This window comes from Ptychodera flava, assembly GCF_041260155.1.
Source record: "Ptychodera flava strain L36383 chromosome 3 unlocalized genomic scaffold, AS_Pfla_20210202 Scaffold_26__1_contigs__length_13983176_pilon, whole genome shotgun sequence".
In the NCBI taxonomy this organism is placed as follows: Eukaryota; Metazoa; Hemichordata; class Enteropneusta; family Ptychoderidae; genus Ptychodera; species Ptychodera flava.
The window spans coordinates 5474807-5492827 of record NW_027248280.1 but is presented as its reverse complement, the minus strand read 5'-3'; the positions used below and the strand labels follow the sequence as shown (position 1 = coordinate 5492827).

Here is an 18021-nt window from a genome sequence, read left to right as displayed (position 1 = left end):
TACCCCCTTCCCTTTGGAGCTGTGCAGTACAAATGTACAACCTTGCCAAAGGTGTTTAGGTCAGACCAGCCTATTATACGAAGGAAACAGGGTTGGCAGGCCAAGAATAGCATCCCTTAACACGTCAAAAGGTGCCTAACAAAGCCAGGCCGTAGCACAGAATGGCTGAGTCACAAATTGAACAAAGGAATCTGCAGTGCAATATTGTATTTATCTCTGTCTGACAAAAGTCCAGAGTTTGACGGCGGTGGCCGGAAACAGGCAGAGCTCTCAGAAGTACGGAAATTGCGATCGTCTTTGCGGAACTCTTTGGTCAGGGATAATAAAGGGAGGACCCTACCACCAGCCATTGGTACCACAGGTCATTGAACTTAAATCAGTCCAAAAATAAGAGGGGGCACCGATTCCCCCAGGGGGCTGGTAACCAGGGTGTGACTGAGAAGGAACTATGGCAAATTGAAAAGATACTGTCACTAACTATGCACAATGGTGACACACTAGTGGAACCATTCAAGCATGGCTGTTAGGACATTTTCACACCAAACTGACAGTACTCCAAGACATCAAATTAATTGTTTTCTGGCCAAGCTGAATCTCAAAGGACATCTGTTGATGGTCTACTGCAAACTCAAAGTCGGGACAATAGAAGTTAACTAACTGAAATCAAAATACTTCCCAAAATAGACATTGAAATCAAGATGTTCGATTGGTAGTGGACAGAGAATCAATGAAAATAGAATGAAGAAGGAAAGCTGAACTTCAAGTTTGCAACTAAAATATATGGCCATAATTTTCAGATTCTTTGAAACCACAATACATCATGGTTCACAGAATCTGAAATTCACAGCTTGTTTCTAGGCTATACACTTTCAACTAAATTCAACTTAAAATGTTTGAACTTTAACCCAACCTAAACCCCCGGCATCACCAACCCTAGAAAATAATGAGATATCACTTTGCAGAATGTCCCTTTCCAAAAGACAAAGATGAAGCGAACAATACATTTTGATTACAGAACAGAACAGCTAAGAGAGCTGAGACCAAAATATTGCGGCAATTTGTGACTGAAGAAACAATACAATTGTTCATTTGTAGTTCTAAACCAAAAAAGACACCAGTAAGACAGACAAATATTCAATGACAGCCACGTGTCACTCAGGTAACAGTTTGCATGGAGAGTTCTCACAATTTACCCATCAAACTTAACCTGTTCACCCTGAATTCCAATAGAGAGGTCTGCAGTTGCCCTTGGCAATAACAGGTTTGGGCCAAACCATGGTAGTAAAAGGGTTAAACTTTTTTAGGATGATCTTTTTCTTGATGAACGTGGCATTTCAACAGAAGGAACAAATATCTTGAGAGTATTGAATATCTTTGCCAGTGATGTTACAAAACACACGAGCAATGAGCAGACTATAAAGCCCACAAATGTATACACAGGTAAAAGTTCACACAGGTAACAGGTAAACTTGATGAACAGCTCAAAGATAGAATGCGCTTTAGGGAAAGATATTCTGACTCCCGAACTTTTACAATTCTTTTCTGATCAACCACTTGCAGGGGCTTATATAAAGCTCTTGGAGTAAGAAACATTTTCACAGTCTCAGTTTTTTGAAAATTGAAGACTTTATTTTTTCCAATAGTTTTATCACAAGGATAAGGGCTATTTTGAATTCCAAATATTGGTAAATGTAGGGTATTTTGTTTCTACAGTGCAAAACTTTGTACAGTGACCCCTAATTTTTATTCTTTATTTGGTAAGACAATGGTTAAAAGTTTCATTGAGGAAAGATTGAGCATAATTTTATATCTTTCAGTCACTTTTGAGGCACATACTTGTACTACCTTGCAACCACTGATTTCACTTTATGTAGAGCTCAACCAACATGTTCATCAAAGGGTTCAACTTACAAAGTTACCAAGTTCAACTTTTCCAGTTCTAATAGATAACCTTACTCTCACCATACAATAACGATCAATGATTGTTGTTGTTCACGACTGAAAAGACCAATTTGAGGTCGTTACATCTGTCCGTAAAAGAAAATGGCCAACCTTTACTTTAATGAAAGACATCTGCTTTCTGATTTCAGTCCAAGTATTACAATGAATCAAATTGGTATTGATTATCAATAATTGCAGTAAAAAAAACACAAACATATCCATGAAATGTCTAAAGTAACTTTAAATGGAGTGAAAAGAATGACTTTTGACCCAAACTGGACAGCATCCAAAGCGTTAAATGTTTGTGCAATATATGCCAGTGACCATGGACTGCACCTAGCTGGCAATAAACAATGCACCTTGTGGGGTGAATGAAGCTTTTACATAGCAAAGCATGCTGAGTTTAGTATTTGACAGTTTGCTACATTGGAAATAGGCCTTAGAATCACGTTATCGAACAAAAATTATCAAAGGTGCAGATTTTTTCATCAGCTTCACTGTAAAACAAGTTGATGAAAATGATAAAACTTTCAAAGAAAAGAGCTAACATTATGTCAATAGCTAATGTTGACAAATCTGATAAAATTGCAGTTTGAAAATTTGGGCTTTAACTTAGAAATGATGTGGTAGGAAGTTCTTTGCGAGATAAAGATGCTTCTTTGGTGACCACATGTTTGCTGTGTTTTCATCTGTCTCCAGATCAGAACTTTTATCTTGCGAGATAAAACAAACCCCATGTCGAAAATTGTTGTCAGTCACATGTGATAAGGGAAAAAAAATTCAAGCAAACAAAAAAGGTATTTTGTTATAAAGCTTTGAGAAGATTTGAAGAGGATTATTGGAGATTTTTTCCTTGTGATGGATGCCGTACAGGGGAAAGGACTTGTAAGCTACATCTTATGTGGGATTTTTTTTTCTTTGGTATTTCTGTCTCTCAAAGCATGAAATACTAATCCTCTATACAAGTTGCCTTACTCAAACACCTGCCGACTGCTTGAGAGCACAACAACAATATGGAACAACAGACTTTGTGTGTGGAGTTCTGACTTCTTCCACACTGACAACTGCCAGCACAGTATGTTACAGAAACTGCTTGATCATATTTTGTAGCTACGCAAACTCAACACACTGAGCTTTGTATTTGCAGAGCTGTAAAATCACCATGCTAGATTCCAGATAACAAAAGCTACAACATTCCGGCTAGACTAACTGATTATTAATTTCAAGTGGCATATTCCAGATAAGATTATGAACAGAAAAGCAAACTCTGAAAAAGGATTAAATTAAAGGAAAAACAAAAGACTTACAAGTTGTGAATTACTATGAGTACATAAGTACTGTAACATAATAAGTGCACCGTGTCATAAATTTTCAGCTTCAAAAGAGATTTGCCTTTTCTTTCTTGTTCTATTGTTCTAAAGAGTAAAACTTGAAAGTAAATCTACCGATTGTAAAATACCGCTGAGTTAAGAATCCGAATGCACATATGCCAACGTTTGTAGTTTTTGAGAGTAACCATTAAATTTTTGGTATTATTACTGATGGTTGATACAAGAAATTTGCGGAATGTGCCCCAGGGACAGATATTTGGCCACTCATATTTTCGCAAAAATTTGCTGATAGGCTGCTTGTTGGGACTATTTTTTTAACCTTGTGGGGTGAATGAAGTTTTTACATTCTACTTTTTATGAAGAGCAAAAATTTAATTTTTGTTGTAGAGTGAATATATGAATAGCAGCCATTTTGAATTTCAAATATACGAAAATTTATGTTTTTGTAATAAGAAACTTTGCATGTTGATCCCTGTTTTATTGATTCTGCATTATAGTGAATGATTGAAGTTTCCTTGAACAAAGTTTGAGCCTACAGTGTAAGTCAAGCCTTTAACCCTTTCACCATCATAGTTTGGCCCAAACTCATTGTTGTCAATGGTTATTGTGGACCTGTACACAGGGAATTGGGGGTGAACAGGTTAGGTGTGATGTTATATGGTAGTGTGAAAGGAAAATGTCAGGACAAGTTTTTGAGATGTTCCACTTTGTACAAAACCTTTTCTGGTCTGCTGATTGTCTGCCCAGTTTAAAGCCTGCCATTTTGAATTTCAAATATCAGTGGAATACGGTACAATTCTCTCTTAGATCCTGAAATTTCCAGTATCAAGATGCAAACTTGGTGTATTTGGATGGAAGTAAATTTGTCAACCATTGATTCAATATCTAACTTCTTAAATAGTGCAAAGTTCCAAAAACAATCTAAAAATAGCAACTTTGTCCGTTTAAATCACTGCTGGTTGAGAGAGTATCACATCACAGAATGCCCTGAACATGTTTATTCAACACTGCCATACAGGTGTCACAGAACAAGCAGAGAACATATTTGATAAGGATTTCTGCCTAACACCGTAATGTTTGCAAAATTGATTAAAATTCTCCACTTTCCTATTCCATGTCAAACAGCAGCCAATTGGAACACATTCTTGGATCATTGTTGAAGATCCGGAATGGAGTTGAGAATGGAGAGATCAAATATTGGCTCTGCTGCAAATGTACCCTAGTGTTGACAGGTACGACCTTGGCCTTCTACAAACACACAAATGCAGACACACATTCTCAGGTACAAGTGCATGCATGACAGTTTCAATAGTCTGCCTACACAGGTGTCTTCCATGTCCCGACCAAATTTCAGGTCAATACCAAAAGACTGCTACCTTTTTTTCTGTTTTGGAAAATATTTTTATTCAGAAATATTTACCTGCCTTATATCTCCTTCATAAGTAAAGTTTTTGGTCAAATGTGCCTAATATTTGAGAAAATGTAACATTTTGAAGCTAATCTAGCATAATGCAGTCTGTTTGTGGCTTGTTTGGTCTTCCACAGACCTGCTGCACAGGAAAGTAGAAATATGCTGAATTAGTGGTTACAAATATTAGAATATCATCCCCCTAAAATTACATCAGACTTTTAAGTTTGGGCTATCTGGTACAAAAACGAATATTAAATAATAAAATTATATTTAGCAAAATAATTGTATATCTTCATTTTGGACAATGATCATTACACGTAATTTTTGTAAAGACATTTGGATATACACACACATATCATGCCATATTTCATTACTTAAACGCCCATGTACAGTTATCTGGGCATGAAAAAGCTTTGATACTACTTTGTGTCCTTAGGTGTGGACTATTTGATATCATGAGGAGGGGGGGGGGGTCTGGAAGATTGATGAGGTAGCTTTTTTTAACCTGATCCATTGTACATATTTGTTTTTTTCCACTCTTCCATCTTTGTGTGTGTGTGCCAAGCCTTCTCTGGCTGATTTGCTTATCATTGACATTTGCTGGGAATCTTTTTTTCGACAATCTTCTAGACCCCCCCCCCAAAGAATATCAAATGGTCCACCCCTTATACTTTTCTATAAGTATGGAAGTATAGGCTAGAACCTTTCCATGGTTTTGGAATGATGGCTCAAAACTGACTTCAGTTTTCACATCAAAACTGTAGAGAGCTAGGTTCTAGACAACCAGCAGCACTGGTAACCTTGGCCCTTGGTAATAGCTGCAGTTGTCGGGGACACGTGTGACAAACTGCCCAGCCACACAGAAGTTTGGCATGCCAAGCTTCTGTGATATTGCACAACCGTGATGCCAAGTCATGTGTGGTAGATCTCCATTGGCTGCCAAATACCGAAAACAAATATTGGGTCCTTTGTCTGCCAATCAAACTGTGTGATGCAGAGTGAGTACAAAGTAGTTGCATTCCTGGAGATTTAATTTTCTGATAACAAGTGTGAAAATATTCCATAATACAACAAGAATTTGGTAAAATATTTTGACACATATTTTCCAACAAAACATTTTTTCCACCAATAATAAACAGCTAGCAAAGTTCAAGGCCCATGTAAGAAAAGTTTCAGATCTGTCAATATGTGACTGACAAACTCATCTCCCCTTGCCCTCATTTTCCTAAAACACTTCCCTCTTTGCCTCAACAGCTGGAGACATTACTCCACCAGACGGAGCAGTTGTGTAGAGCGGAAATAAATTTTGGGTTGCGAGAATGGTCACTTAAACATCCCATCACTGACCCACCCTTTATCAGAATCAGATAAATATTTATACACAGATTCACTGGGAGTCCATATTCTCCAATGAAATACAGCAAGGGTCCTTGATCAATTGACATTCAACTCAGCTGTCTCCTGGCAACAAGCAGCCAGTTGCAAACAGTTGGAGGGTTGTCTCTGTGAAATGAGTACTGATGCATGCTGTGTATGGCAGTCAGTTGATGTGTAATTTTATCTACATATGTTCCACTGATCACCTGCCAATATCAGGTACTCAGTATATATTGTAATTGTATACCAGTATAGTGGTTTCCGCAAATGGAAAACCGGAACCTTATGTGGATTTTGTATCCAATTGTACTTGAAACTTTGAAAACTAAAATGTTTGCAGACCTTTCACTTTATAGATTTTTTCGAAAGATTTCACAGCAAACTTATCAAATGTGGTATAATAATATCGTGAGATTTCTTTTTATCTACAAGGTATAAATTTCAAAAGTATACCGGTACCATCAGATTGAAATGGACATCTGTGTAATACAAAGTCCAGTTCCAAGTATGAACAGCTTTTTGCCAAATTTTAATATCTACACTAAAACTCTCTCATAAAATGAAGATCAGACTAGTTAGGGTATATCAATCAAGCAATTGAGATACACAGGCTCAATACGTTCCCATAAGATTTCATTGAAAAGTCGTGTCCGGCCAACTTGTGGTTAACACAAACAGACACGTTGAAAAGCCACTGACATATATTTCACCAGCATTTTCAATCCTGAAGCCACAATACCATTAATATAGCGTAATCAGAGAGAGTTGATGACATCTTCTGACATTTCCCACGATATCACAATTACCGAAGCACTGTAGCAGTACCATGTACATTATCCATGTACTAAAACAGAGTGTACATGTTTTCACATTACAGGAATTTAATCCAGGAAGATGGAAGATAACAGACTACCCATTTAAATTGTTTGTTTTCATTATCTCTCATGTTGTCTTCTGTCATTAACACAACATCACTCAGTTCAATCAGCAAGACAAACAGTCAGCTACCAATAATATTTAGAATATTTCCAAATGAATCAGTGAAACACTGCCACTACTCACTTTACTTTTCAGCTCCTCAGAGACCTTACATAATACAATGGATTCAACATGGTTCTTGCACATGTTATATTTCTTTTCCTAAAATATTATGTTTTAACATGGTAATAACAGACATGAGATTTTTTCCTTGTCTTCAACAAAGCAGCATGAAATGAAATATTACACCAACATCACAACATGTATAAAGATTATTATTTCTTGGTTCTATAATGCATTTTTTTTTATTAACTTATCAAGCCAAGTTCATATGTCACCATCAGATCAAGTTGGTCGGAACAATTTTAAAAATTTTGAACATTTGTAGGCCTTTGAAAATCATAGAGATACTGTCAAACATGATTTTTACAGACTGAAGCTGCTGTAACATACCAAGCCATGAGGGTGAAAAATAAGTATGGTTTTGGCTCAATACCACCTTTTATTGACTTGACAGATGGGGAAATGATACTGTCTGGCAGGAAAAGTGTTAAAGTTAATAAGCTCTGATAAACGCCGTTCAAAGTGAAGTAGAATGTAGAAGCGGGAGACTCTAAACTTTGCTTTAAATTACTTCTTACCAGTCTGTACATTGTAGACCTTTGAGTTTTACAGTTCCCCTGACATATTAAGAGGTCATCTGTTGAGGTCAGTTATAATACAGCTGTATTCATATGAATATGTGACTAGGGGTTGTGTTACCACTCAGGAACTATTATTATCGTCCCTACTTCATTTCAATGGCACACAGGTATTTATGGGTTCTTCAATGAGGTACAAGTAGCGTGTCAAGGTGTCTGCCTCACCTGGAGGTTCATTGCCTACCAGGTTCATTGTATGACTTGGACAAGGAGTCGGGTTTCAATGGAAAGACACTTATTTTTTTATCCACTTGCCCTTCGGGCAAGTGGGGGGTTCAGTTCACTTGCCCGAATTAGAAAACCACTTGCCCAGTATAATTTACATGTTTGAAAAAAGCTAAAACATTGGTTTTTCATTTCACCCACTTTATTTTGAAAATTATCATGTTATCATGAGAAAATGTCAGACATTCTCATAGGGTTCTCCTCATACTTCTAAGAGTGCTGGATGGCTCATTTATATTCAATTAATTATTAGAGCCCCACTAGCTGTATCTTTTAGCATTCTTTATGTGATTTTACTTCTGAACTAAAACAAGTTTTTGGGAATATGCTCTTTGAGGGGTTGGAATACAAGTATTGAGTGAAACTGCAGTGAGACTGCATGTGCAATTTTGAACAAGAAAAATAATAAATGTGTGCCCAAACGTAAAATGGCACCCCATGCAAATATAGCAAAAACAGTGTACACCGTGCATATATCATTTGAATATTCACGGAAACAACAGAGTAGTCCAATGGAATGCATAGTGTTGAATATTTTCAACTGGGACACATATGCTTTGTTTTCTTTGTAGTATGGCGGGCAATCAAAATAATGGTTAAAATGTAAATTTACTTGTCCAATTTTTCAATAATGAATGTTTTGTAAAGCAGTAAAAGACTATATCCTGTAAATGGATAGAATTTAAAGAAAACCACAGAAAATAGGAAGCCTTTTTTAGATCAACAAATTTCAAGATTTACAGCTAGTGGGGCTTTCATATTCATAGAAAAAAATTCTAATAGTTCATATGTTTGTATGTTTACTTTCTTGGGGCTTAATGTACAAATAATAACAGCCATTTCAATTGTACCTTCAAGGTATTTTTGCAGTTAAAAGTTTTAACTTATCTATACTGAAAGAAAAAAATCTGTAGCTATAAAGGTATGTTTTGAAACTTCTGAAAAATAATGTACTTTTTTGTCATGTTTTTACTGCGCTTATATCATACACCAGCCCTATGAAGTTTGGATTACCATTGCACTATATACCAGTATCCTATATTTTTCTAATAACCTAGGTGGTCTTTATCGCTCATGCGCAGACTAAATAGAATTTAAACCAACAACCTAAGGCGTCGGTGTTTTTCAATGTATTTTGGAAGTTGAATTTCTCGATGTCAAATTCGATCCAATTGCTTCTTGACAGTCATTTTAGAATGGGAAAATTCACAAACAGAGAGGTTGGTTGCCACGGACAAGTAACTTTTGGCTTATTGACCTGAAAATTAAGTCAATGTTCATTGAAAATTCAAAGACTGGACCCGTTGACACCTAAGCTTGCTCATGACTTTCATTGCATGCGGTCTTGCCACGATGCCACTCACTGTCACTCAACAAGTTAACATTGAAGAGTACGTTTTAGTAAAAGTCCCATTTTTTGTGGTGATTTTTCACCACTGGACTTTATTTTTACCTATTATAAACGCTCATACAAAGCACAAAAACCGCTGTGTTTTTTGTTTTTTTACCGTATCGACATATTGTGAGACACCGTAACCTCCACAGTCAATGCAATGAACTTTGGTGAACGTACGACGATGCTGAAGTTATTTTCGTATTCGTTTTCGTATTCGTTTTCGTATTCGTATTCGTATTCGTATTGGAGTCACTGACAAAATTTTTTATTTTTAGTCCAAATTTCGTACGTATTATATCAAAGTTCTGTCTTTACAGAAGTCAAAGTGCTTTTTATATGACAATATATCAATACTTCAACGTTTGAGAATGTAAGTTGAAAAAGATCCAATCTTTTTAGGCCCTAGATTGAAAGATATCGTTGCTATCATTAGAGGAGAGATTTTAAAAACAAACAGCCAGTACACAGGCACTCCTCAGCTGGGTAGTCTGTTGAATAGATCGATTTTCGGCTCGATCTATCGATCCCGTAGTCGATATGCCCGCCATTGTAACCAAAATACTCACTCGGTTACAGTGGCGGGCATACTGACCACGGGATCGATAGATCGAGCCGAAAATCGATCTATTTAGCAATCTACCAAACTATTAGCGCCTGTGGGCAGTAGTCTTTGGAGGAAAGATTTTTTAAACAAACATCATTTTCGTATTCGTATTCGTATTCGTTTTCGTATTAACTTCTATCACAACAACCAACTTCAACATTCTGTTGACATCATTAGTATCGATAATGGAAATTTAGCTGACCCGCCCAATTTGACGAGTTGTAAACTTAAAAGGTAATTTTCTTGTTTTAAACTGATATCTCTGAGAAAGTGATCGTCATAAAGACAGTGAATGCAGGGCTCAACGTTATCGCATGCCCGTAAGTCGAAATTTTAGGGGCAAACCTTGGACCTTGAAAATTTTAGAGGCTTTTGTAGTGTCACGAAAACCTTAAAAATTATACCGGTATATATATATATATATATGACATGCTATATTTAGACTGCTGTCGCAAAGGAAAACGAGATGAATAAAATGGTATCTCAGGCCTATGTCCCGATCGGTACATTTGTTTCCCTAATAAAGATTAAATTCATGTGTGAGCTGCTGTCAGAGTCTTTACTTGAGTACGGCCCATCTCTTTTTCTTTCCTTGCGTTTGCGTCAACTGTCATTGCCAGAACATGTTAATCAACTTGCGTTATGATAAGATACATCAGAATGCATGGAAATTAATTTGTATCGCGAAATATCGAGAAATACCTGTAAGCTTATTCTATGATAAATAGGCTTCAGCTAGTCTAGTAGCTGTCGCAACTGGCTCGATCGGTTTCCGTCATTTGTTACTGTGCGATCCAGTTTTAGTGTTACGCAGTTTGCCCCGCTCTACAACTCCGTTCTGCAGGTCACTCCAAAAACTTTCAGCAGTACTATTTTGGGGGACCAATTAAGCCGCTAGCCGTAGATAGATACTTTTTTCAACAAAAACTCTGAATAGAAATGCAGCAACTATCAACTTTCGATAGATATTTTGTAGGCAAGAGAATAAAACTCAAACGTATATGCGCATTGGATCCTAGCTGTGATATCGCAGCGGTACTTGTGGCGTGTATCGAACTCGCTCGGGTCATTGAGGTCATCGCCACAGTCCCATCCATGGTCTGTTCATTGAAGTTTTTACATCCATGGTCTGTTCTACATAATTGCAGTCGCTACCCGGCAGATTTGCCATGATATTTCAACAAATTTGCTTGCTATTTAGATCTAGCTGAAAACAAAAACCTTTATGAAACAGGCTAATCCAGTCCAAGCTTGATGAAATCGATGCTTTGATCTGCTTTCCAAAGGACGATTTCCGGAAATGGTCTAGCCGGTCACATGCCACTAACGCAAATATTCATTACGCACGTGAACACATGAAACATGTTGCAGTTACTGGTTGCTTGTTTTCCCTTGTCAGCTATATTTTGATGACATTTTATGCTGGGATTATGATTGGTTCAATTGAAATGATGTGACAGCACTAAAACTGCTTCTGATACTTGATTGGATTGTAGTAAAATTTATCATTAAATTCATGGGATATTTTGACAGATCATTCAAGATAACATCAGCAGACACATTGGCAGCGCTGTGCAGTGGAGAGAACGCGCTCAAACCTTTGAGTAACTCCGCTCAACGGCTATGCTTATTCAATGCGTATTTTGGGGTTGCGGCCTTTCGGGACAATGCTCCGTGAACACTGAGCGAATACAATTTGATCACGTACGGCATGGAGAAATTTCTTGAAAAAAATCAGTCGCAATCTCATAAAATTTGGTCGCCTATGCGACTGAAAATGGTCGCTACTTTGAGCCCTGATTGAATGTAATACATGAATTATCGGTCGGTCCGGTTTTATGTTATTATTGCTCACATCTTTACTCTGAAAGATAAACTACCTATTGTGATTGATTTCTGTTACTTTCTCCCCTGTAGCAGCACGTACAACTTTGTCGTAACTTGCAATTTTGTAATTTTTGCCTTACCGCACTCACTGAGTTTTGTAAAGTATTGTATTGTATTGTATTGTTATTATAATTTATTTCAGGTCTACGTAGAGCCATATCAAAATAAAGTAGAATACTTGAAATACTAATTGTAAATGGATATGATTATTCTAAAGTGAGTCCAAAAGGATGACCGGATATAACAGTTTTCACATATTTTTATTTAGATGGTTGTCCTGGACAAGTCCCCCGTTCATCATAGCTTTCAACAGTCACCCGTTTTGCAGCACCTCACAAAAATCTGCCCTCCCCGCAAAACAATGCTACAGTCCAGGGCAGCTCGGGGTGCATCCAGCTGCCCGTTCAAGAGACATGGCAAGCGAAGATCCCAACCGATTTTAAGTATTTTTTTTCAAATAAAATGAGGTGAACAAAATTCTTTAAAATCTACAAATGCAGATTTATGTAAATTTAACCAAATTTGGCAGATGAAATTACGAATCAAATTATCACAATATTTAAACCTCAGTAAATATCGTATATTGCACGTTTCATACCTGAAACCTGGACTAAAAATAACATTTTCTGTCAGTGACTCCAATACGAATACGAATACGAAAACGAATACGAAAACGAATACGAAAATAACTTCAGCATCGGGAACGTACGCTCCACCAGCTGAACAGCTTTTTCATATGCAAAATCAGCGTACGGTATTTAACCGGTGGTATTGTTTGAACTGCATTTTATTGGAAGCGATTTTATGATTCTTTTCATCAATTCTTCATGCAATTTTATGAAAAATCTCATGGAAATGTTCACAATGACATAATATGATTATTTTTTGTTTAAGTCCGTGTTCCCTCGCCAGAAAATCGCTCTCCGTGAATTCGATTTCTAGGTAATTATTTTTTTCACTTGTCCCGTCGGGCAAGTGGCATCGGAGGTTCACTTGCCCGAACGCGACTTTCACTTGCCCCGGGCAATCGGACAACCCTTAGTGTCTTTCCCTGGAGTCGGGTTTCAATAATACCAAAATCTATATGTGAGCCAATTTTCCCACAGTGCACTGCAGGTTCTGTGTCCTCAAAACCCTTTTGAGTACATCACAGACGTTTATCAGTTTCTGAAGAAAATCTTTTTACGCTATCACTCTGTACGGAAAGTTTGTGGATCGGGCAGCAGTGGGCAAATTTCCCTCTTAGTTACAGTCTAATTATACGTTGATCATCAAAATAAGAGCTAATTTTCAAAATATAAAGTAGTTCAAAATTTTCACTGGTATTTCAACTATGTGTTCCCTATTAAAAATTTGAAAAACACTGCAAATCCACATCTATTGATCTGATGTTTAACCCTTTCAGGCCTAAACCCCTATATATAGGGGTAGCTCTGGTAAGTTACCAGAAAGTCAGGCCAGAAAGGGTTAACCCCTTTCTGACCTGGTTTCCCAAAAAATTTACATATAACAGGTGGATACATCTGGTTACACTTCATATCCTTCCCAGAGCCGAAGAAGTGTGGATATTTGTGGAAAATACACTTTTTATGAGATCTCATGTTTGTTTCCATGAGAAAGTAGAAATTCTGTCCCACCTGGCAAAAAAACTTTAAGAAAGCTGTGTGTGTGTGTAACATCAACCCGCTACACAGTGGTTGAAACGACCTCCTAGCTTGGATACTTAGGATTTTGTGTCTATATGCAGCTTGGCTCTAAAAACAATCACGCTTCAGTTAAGCCGTCATGAAGTCAAGCACTTCGGTGAGAAAAAATGTACAAAGTAGACATTGTTTTGTTCCCCAATGGTTTAGCAGTGTGATGATAAACATATGAGATGGTTAAGTAGGGTGAAAATGTGAGGTTGCTTCCGAGCTGATGTTGGTTTGTATGACTTGAGTGAAAATCACGATTAGAAAACGAGAATTTGGAATTTTAATACGATTCCTATCAACTGCTGTGATTTTTCATAAAAGTGTCAAACCTAAAGATAAATCATTTGTCATCTCATCGATTGTACCAAAACTAAAGTGCACTGAAGTCTGATTAAAAAGATAAATTATCAGTTTTTTAACAATTTGAAAGTGACTTGCTACCAATTTCCTGTCAGTAGCTATGTACACTGACTATTTCTATAGGTGACCTCAGAGTCAGATGATCTCAAAAGTGATAGTTCCAGAGTGTTTTCACCCCACATGGTGTCCAGGTTTGGATGTAATAATTCTATTTTGGCACAGTGAAACTGTAAATAAAGTCCTGTGTACATGAGTCGATCTGTTTCCAAATTCTCAAATTCATCACTTATATTTCTGCAATGAGATATATGCATAACCACGGGGAAACTTTCAGTCCTGGTTGAGTATCACTTTGAATGGCTGGCCTGTATTTAGATCAGTGCTATTCAAGAGGGCTGGGGGTTGAATAGAATGACTTTCCCAACTATTCATGTCTTTTTCCTATGTTCCATTGCTACTCTCAACGGTCATTAGAATATGCCCAGTCACAACCCAGCCCGATCTTATCAGTGCTGGGGGAACACATTGCATGCATTCAATGAAAGAAAACCTTGTACTTCAGATTGTAATGAATCCTTTGAATTTTGTAAAGGACTGACCATGAGGGTGAATTTTGAAAGGAAACTGAAAGGGAGACAAAAATAGACGAACTTTTCAGCTTTGGCCACAAACTAACCTGTCCAAAAACTGAACAATACAAGCAGAAGTAAGTGCACATGGTTTGTGACAGCACTTGTAGTCTAGGACTGCAAAACAGTTGCTTTGGAGTTTTGTATAGGAGCTGTGGTTTTGAGTTCAAAACAGATGTACCAGGTTGTAGATGTTGCAAGTAATACAGAATCTACCCATATATGTCCAAGCCCACAGCTATTATCTAAATGCCATTAGGGTGTGAAATCTATGGCTAGTTTCTGCAGTACCCATATTTGGACTTGTAAAATTTGCACTAATACACTTTTTGTCTTTTTTTCCCCTTAAATTTCAATCATACACCATGAATGGAAATGTTTTACAAAGTGTTCTGCAAGTGACTTCAAGTTAGAATAGAAGTTCCATTATTTTGGTTGGAAGTCCTGATAGGTTTATTACTTCAGTGGAAAAATATTTGTGCGATGATATGATAAGCTATTTGTTTTTTATTCTCTCATAATTTTAGATTGGTGCTTTAAACACAACTTGGCATAGTTTTACCAACAGTTGATATTTTTGAAATTCCATACATTAGATCATGTAATGTGAACAGTAAGGGATTAGCATGCTTAATTTGCAACTTTCCATTCCAATCATGCACACTTCCTGATCAAATACTGCAATGTACACTTGAATTAAACACAAGGATGTGAAATCCAAAACGTACATGCATATTCTTTTTACAAACAAATGCATGGGGTAGTTTTATCAAAAGTGATGTGTACCGGTATATGCCAATTTTAGTTTGGAGGGCGTTTCATCCAAAGAACATATCTGAGGGTGAAATGCACATTTTGTTAGTCTGTTTGTTAAAAGTATGAAGTTCAAAGAAACAACTTTAAACTCAAAATTGGCACACGCCAAAATCAACTTATTTTTCTTCCAACAAAACAAGAGTTGTCACTTAATTAACAACTTACATTGTGAAATATTGAGATGTTTTTATCATTATTATCATTATTATTTTTATCATATTTATCTTGTTATGTCAGAAAAATTTAAACCTATTTTAATATATAACACTTTTATTGCTACAAATGTGATGTATATCTTTCGTTTATGAGTAAGCAGTAAATATTATTATCGTTGCTAGTATTATTCTTATTTTTGTGGAATCAAGGTGTTTACTTACAAAATGACCCATTCCTTATCTACTATAAGTGAAAGGGCTCCAAGGCAGAGTAGCTTGGTTTAGAGTTAACTTAGGCAAGGATTTGCCATAATGAAGATATTTGCCTTGACCTTTGACTCTATTGTTTGTATTTGGAGCAGCAGAGACTGAGCAGTTCTCTTCACCGTAAATGGAAGTCTTTGAAGCGTTCAACCAAGCATGTGAAATTGCCGCTGCTGCTTGCTCACAGACAGTTAGCTACCGACAGAAGTCTGGTGTCACTGCTGTGCAGACATGCATGCATGCATCAACCGGCCAAACAGCTTTTTGGTGTGACAAATGGTTGGACCGCCCCGCCATCAAACCAGCCATGCATAATGACACAACAGGAGAGAGCACGAACACTGATCCATGGTCTATTCAAACATTTTTTTGTCAGATCTGTGAATTTGTAGAGAAACACAGTCAGACAAACCAGTGTATATCAGGACAGATGTGTGCATATTACAATGAACATAGTTTCTTCAGACTGGGTTGTACGACCAATAAATATTTGCAGTTTGATATCTAAATCGACAATTCTTGGCATTTAGCATAAATTAATCTTCAACATTGCTTTACGTCAAAGCGTATAAACTTTCATACAAATATTGGAAGACCATCTTATGATACAAGTACCAGTTCTGGAGACTATCATTTGCCAAATAAAGTAAAGCTGTCGAGGCTATGATGTACCACATGCAGTATGTCAATTGTACAGCTCAAATGCACTGTTTGTACTGTTATACAGGTGTGTCAGCCACATCCTGTGATGGTCAACAGTGTGCAAATAGTCAAGCCAATAGAAAAGGTCACCAAGTTTTCTTTTCAATGCAGGAAAACTGTTGTATATGTGCTGGTATGGTATACGGCAATAGACTGAATTTATTGTTGGTCGACACTGTGTGTTCCAAGTACAAAACTCAAGGCAAATTATGATGATATACTTAAAACTGGAAAGTATCAATATACATGCTTTGTAATGTAGGATTTTCCCCATTGTTTACCCAGGATACATCACTGGGTTCTCACAGGTTATTTACAAACAATTTACCACATCAATGTTTTCTATTCCGGCAGTGTACCCACAATGCACTGCATCTTCTTGTTACCCATGATGCCCTGCACTACTGCCTGTATTACCAAGTTCTGATTACCCAGGATGAGTTGCAGGTCCTTCTCCTGGGTCCTTCTACACCATTACCCACAATGCATTGCCCAATAGCATTGTCCCAAAAATCTCCATGAACAGTAGCTGAAGGAGACATGTACACAGACCCTTGCCACCACCAAAACTGTGGTACAACCCAACAGCTTTGGAGGAGTTGGCTGGACCCGTACACAAGAAAATGGGGGTGGGAGGGTTGATGTACATCTAATTCTTGTGGATGCTGCTCTGTTGGCAAATTTTTCTGATAAAATATTTCATTCCACTGCTGAGTAGATGTCGCTGCTTTTCATCACCATGGCAACTTACCTCTGACTCTAAGACGTGCCCAGGTTCCATTTTTCAGTTGGTCATGTTCTCCGTTGAGAAACATCACTTTACACTCGTACCAGCCATCGTCCTCCGCCTGCACATTAACAATCTGCAAGGATGCCTGATCAAATAAACTAACTCGTCCATAAAACTGGGGATCAATGTGGGCCGGGTAGTTTTCAAATTTCAGATAAATCGGGGCGTCTATTCCTTGTTTCTTCCACTGTACAATGAATGGTACATCGACGTCTGGGGCGGCTACTTCACACTCTAGTGTTACACTTTCTCCGCTGTCTACGTGGTGTGTCTTGACTTCAGAATTTACTTTCAAAACTGTGTTAAAAGAAAGAAAGAGGGGAAAAATAATAAATTTGCGATGTGGAATTTGTCACACAGTTGAGGTTTGCAGTTAACAGTCCATGTTTCTTAATTAATTAAACTGTCAGTGTTCTCCCCAGCGGACAAATAGCGCGGTGGTGCCGCCACGCTTACGGCCACACCCGCCACGCTTTAATCAAGGCCGCCACGCTTACCACTTGGCCCGCCACTCTGTGATCACGGCCCCGTTCTTTGTAAAATCTTTCCATTTTCACCGACATTCGTTGTTTGAACGTCCTGTTCATTGTCCTCTTTTTTGTTTACGTTCTATAGGCCCTAATTATCACGTTTACACTTCGTTTTGTCAAGTTCAATTTCAAAGAATCTTAATTTTGAAGGTGTTATAAACGCAATTTGACAGACGTAAGTAAAAGACGTTCAATAAAAGACGTTGTCACCGCGGCCAGCGGCAACGCTG

The 18021-nt window shown here is 37.5% G+C and overlaps 1 protein-coding gene across 1 annotated transcript in view; it reads right to left on the bottom strand.

Moving 5' to 3' along the window:
• LOC139125899 (protein turtle homolog B-like) overlaps positions 1-18021 on the bottom strand; it is a 56536-nt gene that overhangs the window by 24825 nt on the left and 13690 nt on the right. Inside the window, exon 2 of the mRNA XM_070691981.1 lies at positions 17223-17558. Coding sequence (XP_070548082.1) covers positions 17223-17558 — 336 coding nt within the window. The remainder of the gene's footprint in view (positions 1-17222; positions 17559-18021) is intronic.